The sequence below is a fragment of the Perissodus microlepis genome, chromosome 11 (genome assembly GCF_051167445.1).
Source record: "Perissodus microlepis isolate ML-2025 ecotype Zambia chromosome 11, ASM5116744v1, whole genome shotgun sequence".
Taxonomy (NCBI): Eukaryota; Metazoa; Chordata; class Actinopteri; order Cichliformes; family Cichlidae; genus Perissodus; species Perissodus microlepis.
In genome coordinates this window covers 4,238,998-4,257,717 of record NC_140471.1, presented here as the reverse complement: position 1 = coordinate 4,257,717, position 18,720 = coordinate 4,238,998, and the positions used below count along the sequence as shown (strand labels likewise).

Here is an 18,720-nt window from a genome sequence, read left to right as displayed (position 1 = left end):
CTGACCTAGGTTATCGGAGACTTCACACATGTCTTGAATGTCTTTCATCCTCAGGCCAATGACATCCACAAAGTCCTCCACCAGACGGAAAAGCTCTTTGATGTTTGGCCCCAGCTGAGAAAACAGAGACACATGAGAGCAGAATAAAAGAAAAAGGATTATGGATTTGAGGCAAATGTTCTGAAATGCTGTTCGAGCACTTGACACACAAAAGGCCTTTTATAGGAAATCTGGAATTTGAGACAAGTATTGCCATAGCCTCCTGCTTCAGTTCAGTGTCACAATGTCTTATAGCCCACACTACTATAACCAACATGAACATTTACAGTTTGTACATCACCTTTTTTTCTTTTTGATGACAGGAAATACACTGCAGCTTTGTTCTTATTTTCAATACTGAAGAAAAAGACGGCACACGGTTCTACTGAATGCAGGTGATGAGAAATAAATGGCTGTGATAAAGGCCTCAAGGCTAAAAGCTTGACTTTTTGATTAAATACATTGCAGTGATGCAACATCTGCTATTACATCAAATCACATTTTTTTAAAATGGCAAAATAAGTTAGAAAACCTTACATTTCTAAGCAGGGCTGCCACGGTTGGAGTTAATCAGCGCTGACAGAAATGGCTGTGCTACTGTAAAGCTAGTTAAGTCAGAGGCCAAAAGTAGTTCAAACTAAAAAGGTCTCTGAACGTTTGCGAGTGCCTTCGCCACAGCCTAGATCAAAGAGGGGCTTCAATAATATGAAAGAATCTGAACCCCATATTGCTTGTAGTATTAAATGGCACAAAAATTATTTAAAAAAGTGCAAATATGAATGAACTATCAGCATGAAAATGCAAAATGCATCTTTTTTAGTTTAATCAGATGTGATTCACTACTCCCCAATGTTGAAGATAATAACGATAGTAAAGTAAAGTGGTTGAAATGCTAATGCTCGCTCTCCTTCGTGTATTCAGACCATGCTGGGGGAACACAGAGTGTGCCATTTCCATTTTAAGATATCTGAAGCAGTTGGAGTACAGCAGCTTGTTTTATTTAGCATTATTTCTCTGTCTGCATGCTGAAATTCCTGAGAACAGGCGGATGCTGGACAGCTTGTTGGAGGCACAGAGTGAATAAGTGCAGCAGATGGATGAGTGGGTGTTTGCGTCATTATCTGTAGTTATTTCTGTCTTTCAGCAATTCTCGCATTCCCCTTTCACTTCTCCTCTGTCTGTAAACACACAGGTGGGCTGTTTGTCCACCTGTGTCTTTGTCATCTCTGCTGCCATCAGTATTTCTCCTTGATTGTTGAAGTTATTATTGCTCACAAAGTTCAAAAGGAGCTGCAATTACAGACAAGGACAGGTCCTATTTTAGAAAGAGAGGCTGATACTAACCAGTTGTGCTTCCTCCCATCTCTCCCTGTTTTCTTCCATCAACAGATTGCTGACTGATTGCACAAAGTTCTGGAAAGGAAAAAAATGATTTGCATTCAGTTTTTTGAAATCCTTCTACACCCTTCTTAGTGGCTGCCAACTTGGTTATGTAGCCGAATCTGAGGGACAAATATTTGGACAGTTTTTAGCCAGAAATTATAAGTTTGTTGCTATTCAGACAAGGAGAGACTAAAGGATCTTTAAAATCTCACAAAGGACAAAATAGGATTTATAACTTCATCAGTAAGAAGTAAATACAGCAAAAAAATTTAACTACATATTTTACAATATACTTTTACTAATGTGTGCTTTTTATTAAGACACAAACTATAAAATTCCAGGATCTGGTGAAATTTAAAACAGTGCAAATAATATATAAGGCAAGGAAAGGGATGCTCCCAATCGAAAGAGAAGGGAGGTATAATTTTAGAGGGAAGCAGAATTTAAAAAAAACAAAGAGTAAGAACAGCATTGAAAAGGATGTCTATTTCAATAGCAGGAGTTAAATTCTGGAATGAGTAAAAGAAGAAATAAAAGGTCAGTAGTGATATTAACCAGTTTAAAATAAAACTCAAAAAAGAAATTTTAAATAAGTAAGAATGAAGAAAATGCAATTAACCCAAGACAGCAGTCAAAGTGATTTTTATTTTCTTCTGCAAATTAGCAAATCTAAATATAGTTTTAGTTGAATGTGAGAAAATATTTTTTGTAATGTTATGTTCAAAGGCATTGTATACGTTTTTGTTGTTCAAATTTAGATGATGAGGATGTAAACCTGAGGGGGTAGGGCTAAATAAGTATATACTTCTGCCTACTCCTTTTCAAACAACTGCATGGAAAGATTTTATGAAATGTTGGTGAATGTATATGTTTGAAATAAAAATGAACTGAACTGAACTTTGTAGCCTAGATTGCACGTTGAAATAGAATATCCATTCATCCATCTTTTTTATTCCTCTTATTCAATACATTTGTAGTATAAAACATAGGTTCTATATAAGAAACAGTCAATTTACATTGTTAGGTGGGTAGGGGAACACAGCCTTTCCCAGCTGTAGAGCAGAAGGCATCAACTGAATATCAACATGTATAAATTTGTCATCCTGTGTCTTTCACCTCTACCAGGTCACCAGCGACCTGTCTAGGGTCTAGGTTAGGACTGGATTTTTTTTTATTATGACTCGTTAGCCAGTGACTCGTTAGCCGGTGATTGCTCAGATTTATTTTTTATTTTTTGCATTCATTTCAAGTAGTTGCAGCCATCATCAACACAATCAACCACTGGGCAACAAATTTTAATCGCAGGGAGATTGCACAGGGTGGGAGGTAACCTGTGTCCAAAAAACATCATGGTGTAACTCAAATGGTGTGCAAATAACTGCTGTCTAACTTAGAAAGATAGACAGATTGCCAGTGTATTGCAGTCAGTCTGCATGCAAGTCTGAAAGCAACCACGTCTCTTTGGATTAGTGGACTTAACTCTGCTGGTTCTATTCTGTTTATACTCCTGCATGAAAACAAGGTTGCCTTAGTTGCCCAAGTCATTTTGCAGGGACATGGCTATCCTCCAGCCAAGAGGTTGTTTGTAATTACCAACCTGCTCAATCCACAGTTTCCAACCAATGTTTCGCATTATATGTAGCCATTGTAGGTTTTTTTTTCTGTTTAATACTTTTTTATTTGGGTATTCTAAAAGGGCAAAAACTCTATAAAAGGAATATTCAATTCAATTTGATTTTATTTATACAGCGCCAAATCACAACAACAGTCATCTCAAGGCGCTTTATATTGTAAGGTAGACCCTTACAATACATAGAGAGAAAAACACAAAAGTCATATGACCCTTTATGAGCAAACACTTTGGCGACAATGGGAAGGAAAAACTCCCATTTAACAGGAAGAAACCTCCAGCAGAGCCAGGCTCAGGGAGGAGCCGTGACAGGTTGGTGTGAGAGAAGGAGGCACAAAAGAGTTAGACAACAAGACAAAAATCCTAGCTCTAACCCTACATGGGTTGCCAGTGACCTTTTGGATCTTAAGAGATTACCTGTAAGGGAAGAAGACACTTTCACACTGTATTACACGCTGCAGCACAGTGGTAAAACCGTGTACCAGCTCACCCTCGTGTCCTCATTGCTGGGGCTGTAATATGTCCTCCTGAAGATCTCTGTCATGTTCTTCAGCACATCTACAATGGCCAGCAAATCACCACTATAGCTGGTTCCATCACTGGATATTTCCCTCAGCTTTGTCATTACTTCTGATACTCCATCTCCCACAAGGCCACGCTGCGCTTTGGACAGATGCTCCCGAGTCTAGCAGAGAAAGTGGCTTCTGTTAGTTTTCAGAGTTAGTGGTCAACACAGCAGCAGTATCCATGTCTTTTTTTCAAAAGTGATAACACAGCATAATAACAGTTCAATGTAACTTAGACTTAATGAAAAAAAAAAAGAATTAACATGTATGCCATGTGTCATACATTTTTACCCAGACACAGCTAAAACATTGCAATATCTTCATATGCATTTTTTGCAAGTTATTTAGACTCACTAAAGTCTGTATACTGCGATAGTCATTAGAAATGCACTTCATATAAGTGGGATTCTCCCAGTAGGCAATGCCCTCCTCATCCAGGGTGCAGCGGCGAAGGATAAGCCCTGTATGGGGAAACACATGAGGATTAACCTTCAATTATTTGGTGAGCCCTTGTTACATCATGCTTTTACAGGACATGCAAATGTAATCTTTCTACATGCAGGAAGAGCTCACCCATGGCATTGGGAGGACAGCGTACTGCTGCTGTATCTCCAGCTGGAGTCATCTTCCACACAACATTAGAGTAGTTGTCTTCTCCACATATTTCATGTGGTTCTGTTACCAGAGAAACATCAAAGTGTGTCATGCAACTGTATTAATCACATAACCAGGAGATAGACTGTCTAAGTAGTGCACTTTTCAGTCTTTGATGTAGTGGAGTAAACTGCGCCCACCCACTGACCTGGGCATCTCTTTTTGTTACAGCTGCGGACCTCTTCCCGCTCTCCAGGACAAGGCTGCCCTCCAAAAAAGGGCCCATAACAAATCCGGTTTCTCTGCTGACTCCCCCCGCCGCAGGTTTTAGAACAACCCGACCACAAGGACCAGGTCTGCCACTTGCCATCCACTAAGAGAATGAGTGAATAATAATAATGAAATACAACAGGAACATGTAAATTTTACATGTTTGCTATCAATGAAGTGAATTTAACCATTATGCGGACCACAATGTTCTGTTTTTATATTTATGAAATCTCATTTAGCACAGTTGGCTGAAAAAGAGATCGCCATGGTGGATTGTCCACCTCCATCTCGCCCTGTCCCTAGCATCCTCATCTGTCCCACTAATCCCTCTGCAGGTCCTCTTTCACTACATCCATGAATCTTCTCAGTGGTCTTCCCCTTGCCTGGGAGCTCCATATTCAACATCTTTTATATACACTATCCCTTCTCTCCACATGTCCAAACAATCTCAGCCTTGCTTCACCAATTATGTCTCAAAAGCACTTAACCTGAGCTGTATCTCTGATGTCCTCACTCTAACCCTGTGCATCTGGATCACTCCCAATACAAATCTGGGTATCTTCAACTTCCAGCTTATCCTCATGTATTTTTGTTAGTTCTACCATCTCCAAACTGTACATCACAGCAGGTCACACTGCTGTCTTGTCAATCTTTACTTTCACTCATGCTGTTGTTCTTCTGTCACAATGATAACCTAGTATAGCCTCATAATAAAAACATGGAGTTGAAAATAAGCTCTCCAATAAAAAAACCCCAAATTTTATTAAAGAAGTGAGAAAAGGAAATCAAATATTCTGAATTTAGGTCATTACGAAATACTATAAAATGCAATTCTAGTAATCTCAAGGTCTGTGTAATTTGTAGTAAATGTGGAGTTAAGTAACTATCTTTCTTCAACTTAGCATCTGGCTCTCTTACCTGGACACTCTCCAAGGAAGCAGTCGACAGTCTCCAGCCACTCGCCTCTGCACTCAGCACCCCCATATGAGGGGCCATTACACTCCCTGGTTCTCTGCATGGTCCCATTAGAACAGGAGGCAGAGCAGGAGCTCCAGCTGGACCACTCATTCCAGACGCCATCCACTGAGAGAGGCCAAGGTCACCACAGCAACAAGAAAACAGAGCAAAAGAGAACGCTATCTGTTTGAAATACTATAACACTCAAAATACAACAAACACATTTTATAAATAGAGTTGTACCGTTCCGATTCTTGAGCAGACTTTTCACATTAACATGATTTTTTCTACTGGAGCATCTTATAGCTGCTTGAATAGACAAACTACAGCTTCAGTATGTTTTAGGTAAACTAGTTTTGTGTTTCCAGGGTTGTGCTCAGAACTCTAAAACAGCATGCCCAGTAGTGTTCATAGTCGCAGACTTTTGAAACAGTCAGACCTTTGTGCACATGTAATATAATGTCATGTTCACACTCACAAACATGCAGATACAGCAACTACATTTTTTGCTTAAGGAATAAAGATAACCTGAATTCTTCTTATTCTTCACCTCCCCACACTTGGCTTACTGCTGTGTGAGGTGGGAGTGATTGTTAAATTTGTATGTTTTATGCCCCACCTGTACATAAGTGCAAGTGGGTGGGGGTTTGGCATGATGTTAAATAATCTAATAAGTGGCCTAAATCATTATTAACATTACCATGAAAATCTTCAGAAATCAAATCAAATCTGAGGTCCTTACCCGGACAGACTGCTATATTGCAGAATTTGGTCTGTTTCTCTGGCCCTTCACATGGATCTCCCCCAAACTGCGGAGGGGTGCAGGTTCGTGTTCGAGACCTGTAACCTCGGCCACAGGTGGATGAACACAGACTCCATGGTGACCATTCGTCCCACGCACCGTGCACTGCAATCAGAGCAGCTAGCGTATGATTTATAGACAGACAAACACCAAGACAACACAATACCTTCACTGCCACAGTAAACTGTGGGCAGTTATCTGGGATAATCTGTGCTAATTCAATGTGGTCACTGTACTTTCAAAGTTGAGGAGTCTCCCAGTATGTCTGCTCTGCTTGTATGAGAGTGTGAGAATATCCTAAAATCTCTAAAACCGCAAACCCAGTCATGCTTGTGAGGTGAGGGTGTACGTTGTCCCATAGGCCACAGACTTGCTGCAACTGTGGCGCTGAATCATGTGGGTCTCGTAAGGGTGAGGCAGGGTCCTGGAGAGGGCTGGGTGAGCACAGGGAGGCAGCAGGAGGGATTTTGGGGTGGGGGGTGGGAGCTTACCTGGACAAACAGCAGAGTTGTTGCAAGGTCTCTGCTCTCTCAGTGGCCCACTACACTGGGTGCTGTAGGAGGAGGACACACAGAAACGAGTGCGACTCTGCCAGCCCTCCCCACATGTGGCAGAACACACACTCCACGATGACCACTCCTCACCTGAAGCTGAGTCTACTGAGGAGGAAGGGATGGGTAAAGGAGGATAGGGGAAAAAAGAGGAGCGAAAGGAAAGGAGAGGACCATAACTAATTATCATGCAGGATCTAGCCTCTGTGGCCAAAAGAGGAAGGGTTGTGCTCTGATAAAGGGTACATTCTCGCTGTGCTGCATTTAAGGGCTGCCTCCATTAAAGGCGTAATTTTTCCTGACTAGTATATGAATCTGTTCCAAAAGGTGTTGATAAATGTCCTTTCTTTAGCAGACAAAGATAATGGTGCCTAGTCAGTCTTCAAATCCACTACAGATTAGAGACAAGAAAGTGAAATTTTCCTGTCCAAGTTAAATTTCTAACGCTCTACACAATTTCCCAAATGTTGTCCTTCAGTGGAGGCAGCCCCTGAAATGGGCCCCAGCTTTTGGTCTGCTGCTGGTCTTTTCCTTCGCTGAGTTTCTGATGTCATATCCTTGGCATCGACTTCCAGTGGAAATTAATGCCCATGACTCTGGATATGTCAGCGATCTTTTCACTGCCCACGACTGCCTCTTCAGTGGGTCACTTTACCAATAAGGGAAAAGTGGGCAGTCTCAGGTGGGAAGCAGGGAAAGAAGTAAACAGGAAGTGGGGAATCAATTAGCAAATAAAAGTAATACTCCACTCAAAACCTATCTTTGCTGTAAATTTTACCCCCATATCTTCAACAGATCTCAGTGGCTTTGTATGTTGTCTTGTTTTCCAAAGACCAATAGCTGTGGTCCAGGGTGTGCCGTGTCTTTTACCCTGTGACAGCTGGGTCAGGGTTCAACAACCCCAGCCACAGGTGGACTCTGGAGGTGATTAGCCCAGTTTAGCAGTGAGAGTTGAGATCCAGTTAAATCTAAACATTTGTTATGTAGTTATGTTCCAGAGCAGCTTCCAGGAGTGCAGGAACTTTCTGAAGGTTTGTGGTTACAATATCATATTAATGTCACCGTGTATGTTTGGAATTCGTGGGGAAATACTTCCACCATAGTAATTAAATACTGTGTGTCTGCCACTGACTTCGAATTTTATAAGCTATGCTACAGTGGTGGGTGTATAACTATGACAAAGTAGGATTATGCATTGTAATAATGCGATTTAGTTGAATGTTCAAATAAGCAACCAATTAAATATATTATTTTTTAATATATAGTAAATAAATATGTTACAGTGTTTCCTTGTTCGCTGTTGCCCCATTATGTGGGAGGAAGAAATGAAAACTGACTATCCAGTGAAATAAAGTCATTACACCAGGAGGAAAATGTAAACCATAACATAACAGATGGGCTTTTAAATGGCAATAATCTTGTAATGCAACCTGCTATTTTTACATGGAACTCTATTCAACACTGCTCAGCTAGGCTACCCTCCAGCTCTATATTTTAACCCTTTCACGCATAGTGGTCACTACAGTCGACAGCTATTCAAAGGCTGTTTTCTTGTATTTGTGTCAGTGTTGATGGTATACTTACACATAAACACAACACACAGCTTATATTGTTCATTCGTTTGTCAAATTCATAAGTCAAAACGCATGTTGTCCACCTAAGTGGACATGTACAAAACTTTTTGAAAAGTACATGTTTAAAAAAAATGAAGTTCAAAAATCTTTTTTTCATGCCTAAAGATGAATAAAAATACTTAAGAAAAAAATCCTGATTGAGGTTGTCATAATTCGTGCATGAAAGGGTTAAGGACAGAAATGAAATTTGTCTTCCTCACAAAAAAGCATGAATAAGATCCAAATTTGTTGAACTTTTGGGTGGAGTATCACTTAGAAGGAAGACTTCATTTGATGTGTTGTTTTACAGACAGGGGACCATGTCCTGCCATAATTTCACAAAAATACAATTTTACCATGTTCAGGCAGGGTCCATGTTGGAATTAGTCCATTGCGGACGAGGCACTACTGTGGGAGATTTTGATAGATGTGCTGTAAGTGAATGCAACTCTCTCTATTGTGGGTGTCATGTTTTTTGTGTGATATGCTGCTATCACCCAAGCTGCCACAGTGACTGATGCATGGGATCCCTCTGCGTCCCGTTGTCTTACCTGTCTGAGAACTCTGCTGTCCGCTGCGGGGCTTGTCTACGTCATCACGCTTGCGGCTGTCCACCGAGCGAAGCGATTGGCTGCGAGAGAGATGGCGACCTTTGCCTAAAGGGGGGTGAGGCAAGGCCGGGGGAAGGAGGGGCGGGGGTTAGCAACCAGAGCTCCTTCATTAATGCCTTATATTTGGGACACAACCGTGACGTGATTGGTCACCCAGAACAGCATCAGCCAAACTTGGGACTTGTGTTGTGCTGTCTGTGTTAGTGTGCTGTGTGTGTGCGCAGTAGTCTCTTTATATTGTCAGCTGTTGTATAATGTTCCTTGTGATGGCATAACTAAATAGAAAAGACATGCAATAACATCAACAGTAATGAGTGTAATCTGATTTTTTAGCTATCTGTCAGTCATGCACCGCCAGTTCTATACAAATAAAGAAAGCTCTAACCAGTGAAACATTGCAGCGAAAGCACTTCTTGGTAAATGGCTTCAATAAAACAGAACTCTGATGTTGTTTTCATGTCCCTTTAGTCATTTGTGGGCTAATGATGTTGACATACTGCCTAAAAACCTGACCATGTCATTCTTATTTTTCATCGATCAAAGTCCCCTTTCCAACATGCACTCTTTAAGTCACAACTCTGACTTACAGAGAATGGATACATAAGCACATGAACAAGATGTTAAGAAAGGAAAGGTAAAGAAAAAGTAGTTGTAAAAGCACAGTTTGGACACACCACATACTTGTATTTACCCACAGAGCTTAAAGCACCCTCACTGACAAACATAGAAAAATGAACACAAAGAATAAGAAGCTCACCAGTGCAGGACTGCGAGTTGCAGGGCCGGCCCTCCTCCACTATGCCCTCACACAGGTACGACTCCTCCGGAGGTGACCGACAGGTCCGAATCCGGGTTTGGATCCCTCCACCACACTCGCTGCTGCACTGTGCCCATTGGCCCCACACACTCCAGCCACCTGGAGACACACAGACAGTAGTGGTTACTTATAAAGAACTGAATTACTGTTAACCCTTGTTCTGAGATACAAGTTTTTTTCTTAGCAGCAGTGTTTTTCACTTGTAATGCCATGTGTTGTTGAGCTCATCTAATGGAGAGTGATCTTCAAATCCTACAATCCTCTGTGCAAAGCTTCAGTTTTGAAGAGCTGCCAAGGCATATAGTGTGTAGGAAGAAACAGAGCTTGGAGCTGAACATCTCCAATCTTAAAAAAATGACAAATAAAAACAAATGCAAAATGTATGCCATAATGATGCTAACACAGCCCTACCTCATACTGGGAAGCCTACATTCCAAGAGTTAGGTCAGTCAAGGATACTGTGATGACAAGGTTTGCATGTATGTAGAATTTTGACGCCGTGTGATTTAGAGAAAGGTTTGGTTTTCTGTCATAAACTGTGCGCGGCAGGCAGGAATGGAGGACCCAGATGCAGAGTCCAGGATGTGAAAAGTAACTCAAAAAGCAGCTTTAATGCTGAACACTAGGAAAAACTCTACTAAACTTGAAGATACAAAATAGGCTTGGCAGACAGAACACACAGACAGGTATGAGGAAGATCGCAACGCTGGACAGAAGAAAAGAAAAAGGCTTAAATACACAGGAAATGACGAGAGAACAGGAAAGTCATGGGGAACACAACTGGGGCAGATTACACACAACGAGACAGAGGACGCAAAGCTAAACATAACACATGAGACAAGGTACCTTCAAAATAAGAGAAACAAAGAAAAACAAGGTGCACACAGACAGGAGACTACCAAAGTAAAACAGGAAGTAATGGGAACACACAGAGTTGCAGATAGACAGAGACATGACTGGGGAAGCATTGATATCATGACAGGCAGGGGAACACCAAATGAAACACAAGGGAGACACAAGAACTCACAATAAAGATAATCACAGCCACACAGAGGACGACACAGAGGGCAAGGGGAATCCTAAATAATCAAAATCTAAACAGGAACAACCTAGACACTAGAGAATCAACTTAAGACTACCAAAAAGGACTTAAACATGAAACATAATACAAAATGACATCAAAACACGGGAAAATGAGCTAGGATCGAGACAGGCGCTGTTAGAATCAGCAATGAACCTTGTTACATTTCTACACAGTGTTAAGGTGGTTACTATAACCTTTAGCTTTTAAAGTAATTTCTAAAATTCTGTCTATTTCTAATACTTAAGAGTTCATAGAGTTGCAACAGTGATTACCTGTCAGAATAGTTATCCTTTGTATTACTACCTCAAGCTGCTTTTCAAGCCACTTAAAGAAGTCCAGACACTTTTCTTTCCAAGCTCCTTAGACTACAATAACCTGGATGACTGAGAACCTTCACGGACAGGTTCTGACAGGCTAAGGTTCTGCAGACACAACAACAGTTCAAAATGCTAGCACTAACCAGGGAATAATGCTTAGCTGACATAAACAAGAACTATATCCAATGCAAAATGAATATATTTCAGGACGCTCCAAAAGCCCATTGCCCAAATCAGGGCTCTTCTGCAACCTCCAGCTGCTGACAATACTTCACCTCAACCTCCAACCACAACTTCTACTGAAGCCTTCACCACCTCCTTTGCAGGATGCTTGGTCCCCAAGAAATGTTCCCCTCTCCAGGGAGCAGTAGTTGTAAAGACCGTTCACTTTGTTCCAACTTGACCAGTCAAACAAAAAAGAGCACACTCATCAGAAACTGTAGCTGTACTGACAGGCAGAGCTAAGGCAAATCCCCCACCAAGTTTACAGTTACTAGCAACCGTTTGTTTTGGTCAAAACATGCAAGCCCTGCAGGCTCTAATTGATTCTGGAGCAGAGCAAAGGTTTTTCTATCATTGATTGATTAACAATTAGGGATTAATGTGAAATGTCTGAAAGAACCTGCTGTTTTGCCTGCTGTTAGATAGATTCCTGTAACCTCTAGCCTAGCCCCTAGAAAAGTATTTGGTTCGGTTGCTAGAAGGAGTGACAGTGATCAGGATCCCGATTGTCATCTTTCATCACAGTGGTTTCAAATTCAAATTCAAATTCAAATTCAAATTTTATTTGTCACGTACACAGTCATACACAGTACGATATGCAGTGAAATGCTTAGACAACTGCTCGTGACCTAAAGAAAAAAAGGAAAAGGCTATGAATAAGATAGGAAATAAATATGAAAAATTAAAAAGGGTAAATTTAACTAGGAAGGAATAAAATATGAAAAAAAAAAAAAAAAAAAAAAATTAAGGTTAAAAATGAAATAACTGTACAACACAAATTAGAATGAAGGGTAAATTTAACTGGGAAAGAATAAGATAAAATATATAAATTAAAGTTGAAAATAAAATAACTGTACAACAAAATACACAATACACAGTATAGAACTATATAAGAATGTATGAAGAAATATAAATAAATAAATATATATATACACACAATAACAGCAGCTGTACAAGTATTAACTGGAAATGAAGAATATAGTGACCAGTGTTGTGCAAGCCACATTGTCTTGTGCAGTGCAAATATGCTTAAAGTGATTTAAGTGATGAAGTGAAAACAATGTCCAGAATGTCCAGTGTGTGTATAAGAACTATATGTGTGGGTCAGTACTGTGTGGTGGTGTGATTGAGAGACCGTATCGCCTGCGGGAAGAAGCTCCTCCTCAGTCTCTCTGTGTTGGTCTTCAGGGAGCAGAATCGCTTTCCTGACCTCAACAGAGAGAACAGTATGTTGTTGGGATGGCTGAGGTCCTTCACGATCTTCCATCTACCTTCGCCAGATTGTTAAGTTGCAGTTGTAATGTTAAGCTTCACTCTCTAGTTTTATGTTCACTTCATGACTAAATTGCCATCTCTGTCTTCAGGATTTTTCCAGTGTGACTTTTTGTGGACTTGCTACTCAATACTGGACTGCACTTGGACTTTGAAATTAGCCTTCTTGCCCACTCAAGAGTTTGCCTACCTGTTATTCATGTAACTCATTATTCATGTAAAGCTCAAACTCTTGTGTCTGGGTCCATCCACCTTGAGTTCACTATGACAAATGAACTTCTCCAACTAGCAACATGGACTTTATGTAGAAGAGAGCAAGGTCTGATCCTCTGCTTTACCTCCTAACCTTTGTTTCCCTTCAACTCACAGCAAGAACAATAAATGTTATTAATTAATACTGAAACAGCTGACAGTGTTCTTTCATTTATCTATATATTTGTATGTGTAATATGAGCAGCACTGTAGGTTGTTGAGAACAGATAAAATCACTACTAGGCCTCTAGGTAGGAGCATAATGAAGGTGTAAACAGAGAACTCACTTCCTCTCTTCTTTATATTAAAAATAACAGCAAACCTGATGTTTCTTGAAAAAAGAATGTAGCCATCCATTCTCTGGCTCGGTTGGCTTTTCCTTATTTTAATGGTGCTTAAAGGAAAAAGAAATGTATAGAGACAAAACTGCTATTACTGCTACTATTGTGAAGGAGCAGATTTTACTGAAACAACAACCATTCCCCAGATCTAACCAAGTTTTGTACCTAAAGTTGAAAGGCTCTTGAAGTCACCAAACAGGGCCATCATTTTGTCTGATATAGGGAGATACAGGCGACATCTGACAAAACAACATTAACTGACATCCTGGGATACGAATGCACAAAACACATAAACTACTGACGTCCAAGCATCTTCAGGATATTGCAGCACACCAAGTTGGACAACCAACTGAAAAACAATCCTCCCTGGAAAGTTCCAGGGTCCAAGTTTCATAAGCCAGGTTCACAAAGGTGACAGGCAAAATAATCTTTTGTGAAGATCTCCCCAGGTCTCAATTAGTTTTTTTGTTTTTTATCTCAACTGTAAGGTGAGTTGAAGCAGCTACCAATAGGAACAAAGTATGACTGATACAGGTTAGGATTTTACATTACAGGGTCGTTACACAAAAGAAGCCTGGACTGGCCACTGCAGACGACATGTGTTGACAAGGCTATGTCGTACAGGACACACACGTTTGGGCAATGTTTTGCCTGCCTGAAGTACTCGTGCACTGCAAGTCTGTGTGGACATATGGGGAGAACATATAGCAGGCAGGTGTAGATACACGTCCTCCATCATTAGACCACAGTGCAATGGAAATAAGAGTCACTGTCACCATCTGTCAAGGGTCTGATGTCCAAGAATTAGTTACCAAACTATCCATATACACATGAAGGATCTGGTTTATCCAAAAGGGGCCACAGCATTAAAACACACAATTTAGCACACAAAAAAGTAACCTGCATCAGACTGATGATATCTAGCAACTAAGGAGGATCTGAGGGGAGATTTTTCCTCTAAAACAGAGATATGATGAATGCCATTGTCACTCTGAAATTCCCTGTTTGGCCATTCTGATTTAATGTGCTCCATTAAGATGTGTGCTGATATGAGGAGGAGCAGGCAGAGCACTGTCAGAATGTCTCTGTCTCTCTTTCTCTCACTGTGTGTGTCCTGCATGCTCATAAATGTTTAACGGCACAGACAGATGCCTTTCAGCCCCCTCAGGCGATGGCAAATATGTATTAATCTGCATGAATAGAACATGAAGTTGGCCAACATCCAGACACACACGTTTTTAATTACTTGCAAATCAGTTTCCTTTAGGGTGAGGCCCTGAATGAGGGAGGGCACTGTGGAGAGCGCTTGATTCAGTCGAAAGAGTCAAATATACACACACACATGCACACACACCTCGATTCCTCTACAGCTGTGTGTCATCTCACCATGACAGTGTTATGAGTCAAACTTTATGGATTGAAGGAGACAAATTGCAGTGAAAAAAGTGTAAATGATTTCCTTTCCCTTCAGAGATGAAATTAGCAGCACCAGCGATCACAGTCAATATCTGTTTGCTGTCAGCAGACTGACCTGGTGGGGTCCAAGTGTTCACTTATGGCTGTGAAACTGGATTTGATCATGTGACTGCATTCATTCAGTGGATAACCAGTTCAGTGCAGTTCACAGTATGTACTGGAACACAACTTAAAACAACTCAACTCAACTCAGTGCAGCCCCCCTCTCCCCAGTCACCTCCTCCAGCTTGTCCGGGGGAACACCAAAGTGTTACCAGGCCAGCCAGCATTTCCTGGGTCCGCCCCAGGGCCTTAACCCAGTGGGACATGCCCGGAACACCTCACCCAGGAGGTGCCCTGTCAGATGCCCGAAACAACTCAACTGACTCCTTTCAACGTGGAGGAGCAGCGGCTCTACTCTGAGCCCCTCCCGGATGGCTGAACTCCCCACCCGTTCTCTAAGGGTGAGGCCAGCCACCCTTCGGATGAAGCCCATTTTCGCCGCTTGTATCAATGATCTTGTTCTTTCAGTCACTACCCACAGCTTGTGACCATAGGTGAGAGTAGGGACATAGATCGACCGGTAAATTGAGAGTTTCACTTTTACACTCAGCTCTCTCTTCACCACGACGGACTGGTACAGCAACCGCATCACTGCAGCTGCACCACCAGTCCATCTGTCGATCTCCTGCTCCGTTCTCCCATCACTCATGAACAAGACACAGAGGTACTTGAACTCCTCCACTTTGGGCAGGAACTCATCCCTGACCTGAAGTGGGCACTCCACCCTTTTCCTGCTGAGGACCATGGCCTAAGATTTGGAGTGCAGCCAATCAGTAATAAAGTCATTCCAACTCCCTGAGCCAACATGCTGATTCTTCTGTGCATGTTAACATGCTACATTTACCCCCCTTCAGATTATTTGAGTGGGAGTTGTGTGACACATGAAATAATACACGTTACAAGCAGGGCTACCATTCTGTTACTATGGTAAACATTAATTCATGTATATGAGCCACAATGACAAACTGCAAGGCAAACTGAAAGAAACTGAGCATAGCCACTTAAAGCAGTGATCTGGACTCCACATGACATGCCTCAGCTCATTTAAGAAGCAATCCCACAACTGCTGCTTTGCTTAGAGTCTTTGAGGTTACTGTGAGAACCTGCATGGAGCAGATTAGCTAGCCAGGAAATCAGACCAGGAATGCGCACAGCACTCAGTCAATTTCCAAAATAAGACACCGTGTGGAGACTGCATTTCTGATACCCACATCAATATGACTGGTGACACCAGACCAGAACTTAACCAGTTAGAGGGATTCATCTTGAAGAACACAAAGTGTAATGTGACACAAAGGTGATTCTCAATAGAAAGGAAAAAGAGAAGATTTTAACTCATACTGGGATGTATCTGAGTACTGGGGACAAAATGATCTGCATCTACGTGATATGGGGTTGTGTGAAGGATGAAAAACAATTTAGATAGAATTAGAAATAAGATCTTATAGATCCATACCACACGTGTCTCTGGAGTAAGAATGTGCTTACTCCATAAAGCACAGAAAATGAGAGATACGTTATCCTCGGTTTAAAACAGCTGAAACAGCCTTTCAGATTTTTTTTTTCAATGAGAACTACAACTGCTTGTCACTGGGGCAGTATCCACTAAGGCACTGCTGTTATAGTCTGCACAGGAGGTACACTATTGTCTTGAACATTTGATGATAATTTTATTCCTTAATGTAACACTACAAAGACCGTTGATAAAAAAAAGAAAAAAAAGAAGAAGGTGCAAAACTGGATGTACAGTTACCCATTCATTTGGATTTCCCATTTATCTGTGGAGACAGCAAAAGAAATTTGACTGTACTCTTACTTCAGGGCATATCACAGCTTATATCTATTACCATTGTTCACAAGCACTTTGTGTGTTTGTACCTTATACATGAATGATAGTACATAACTAATGCAGCTTTTCTTTAAATTGCCAAGCCTACACAAATAGCACGTCATTTTCATTCTATTATTTATAGTTTATAAATAAAGAGTTGGGTTAAAAGTTGCTGTCTTTATGATTCTTATGTATCATACGTTTTCTTAACTACTTTTGGAAAGCTGCACTGCTTTGGAATGAGTTTTTTTTGTCAAGCAATGATAAAGTTGAGTCACACAATTCACGTTTTATTAGAGGAGAAAAATGAAGTTAGTTTGCTTTTTAGCTTCAAGCTCATCACTCTGTAAATATGATATATACAGAAACTGGGGTGTGATGAGTAAACATCCCTGAAGGCTAAAGGTGGATGCTCGGGTGGTGGAGGGGTTGAGACAGCGTGGAGCAATGCAGGTCAACCATGACATTAATATGTCAGAAGAAGTGATGGAAAATTTGAAGCATAAATAGGACTCCAAATTGGAAGGGGGTGTTTGGTAACATGATGTGAGGAGAGTGAAGCATGTTTGTGTGTAGCTCCAGATCTGCCCAAACTAGCTCAAAGGCTTTTCTCCATTTAAACTGACTAAACTCTCAATTGAGTTAATTCAGAAATGGTCCAGTGGACCATTAGAAACTCTCCATCCGGTTAATAAATTTAACAGAATACTGCTACTACGACTACTTAGGTAACTAAACAGCAGTTCTGGATACATATAGTCATAAGTGTATGTGCACTTTAACAAGAGCAGAAACATTAAAGGCCTTAGAAAAAGAAGGAATAAAAATACATAAACTTGACTGAGCACATGAGCACAATCAGATACTTATGTTTTTGTGTAACAACTTCAGAGTGATTAGGACCCAAACACAGGACACAGGTGACCAGGGACCAGCTCCAGTGTGTAAATCTGTAGTGCAATGAGCTAAAGGTAATTCCAGCAAGGTCCAAAAAAGGGCAAAAGGTCACAAGAACTAGATTAGGAACACAACAAAATAACAATATTCAAAGACATCCCAAACAGGAATAGAAAATGCTAGAAAATGACCAAAGCACAGAATTGCAGAAAATGGCCAGAGGGTTTGTGTGGAACAGAGGAGTATTTATACTGGGCTGAGTAATTAACTCACAGGACACAGGTTAGCTAAAAACTTTGATGGTAACCTATTAAAGCAGGGATTACACGGTATAACAGGAAATGGCAGAACAGACACCCCAAATCATGACACTTGATGACATTCCACAGGACGAGCTAACATGGCATTTTGTCCACTCGAACACGTAATGCTCTCTGTTGGGTTCGGCTGACCCCTTTCATGTGATGACATGTAATCAGTTTAAGTGTGTTCTATGGAGGTTTTTAGTGCACTTCTGTGTAAAGTAGGTGGCAAATGCTGCAAAAAAAGAAGGCTAGACTAAGAGAGCTGCCATTGTGTGTTTGTGCCAGTCCAGTCACCAGAAGGGGAATGTCATTACCATGACAACGAGATGTTGCCGTCATCTAGGGCTGTTATCGCATGAACGCCTGAGACAACATGTCATATTTGAAGTAAGGAAAGAAAAAGGAGTAATGAAGAAAACAGAATTCAAAGAGGAATAAAAAGTGAGATACAGAGTGAGCCTGATTCATACAGCATGCTGTCCTACTCAAGGATAGCATTCTGTAGTTTTCTTATCGCCAACAAAAGTAATCAAAGGAGCCAAAGCAACAATGAATTTATCTACTAACAAGTACTGCATATATATCAAATCCCGATACATAATCTTATTTCTCTGTGTCACAGAGCTCCACAGTATTGTGTAAGCCACACTGCACTTCACTGTGCATTAATCTGTGTCTCAAAACACTCCCCAGTAAACGCATCAATTCCTGCCGTTTTAGCAACCTTGAGCTTTGGTTTTTAAAGAATAAAACTTCATATTTGTTATCTTTTTTTGATAGATCATCTCAGGAGACAATCTATTAACCTTTATTTGTGTCTCCAAGTTCTTTTTACACTGGAGCAAACC

The 18,720-nt window shown here is 40.9% G+C and overlaps 1 protein-coding gene across 15 annotated transcripts in view; it reads right to left on the bottom strand.

Annotated features, from left to right (window-relative positions):
* adgrb1a (adhesion G protein-coupled receptor B1a) overlaps positions 1-18,720 on the bottom strand; it is a 209,588-nt gene that overhangs the window by 104,412 nt on the left and 86,456 nt on the right. For 6 of the 15 annotated variants that reach the window (XM_084942996.1, XM_084942983.1, XM_084942987.1 and 3 more), the window contains 11 exons: positions 9,774-9,932; positions 8,957-9,061; positions 6,733-6,900; positions 6,182-6,361; positions 5,401-5,565; positions 4,421-4,585; positions 4,192-4,293; positions 3,973-4,079; positions 3,543-3,737; positions 1,384-1,452; positions 6-114 (listed from right to left, as the gene is read on the bottom strand). In XM_084942996.1, coding sequence (XP_084799122.1) covers positions 6-114; positions 1,384-1,452; positions 3,543-3,737; positions 3,973-4,079; positions 4,192-4,293; positions 4,421-4,585; positions 5,401-5,565; positions 6,182-6,361; positions 6,733-6,900; positions 8,957-9,061; positions 9,774-9,932 — 1,524 coding nt within the window. The remainder of the gene's footprint in view (positions 1-5; positions 115-1,383; positions 1,453-3,542; positions 3,738-3,972; positions 4,080-4,191; positions 4,294-4,420; positions 4,586-5,400; positions 5,566-6,181; positions 6,362-6,732; positions 6,901-8,956; positions 9,062-9,773; positions 9,933-18,720) is intronic. The other 9 variants (XM_084942988.1, XM_084942997.1, XM_084942985.1 and 6 more) reach the window with 5 other exon arrangements.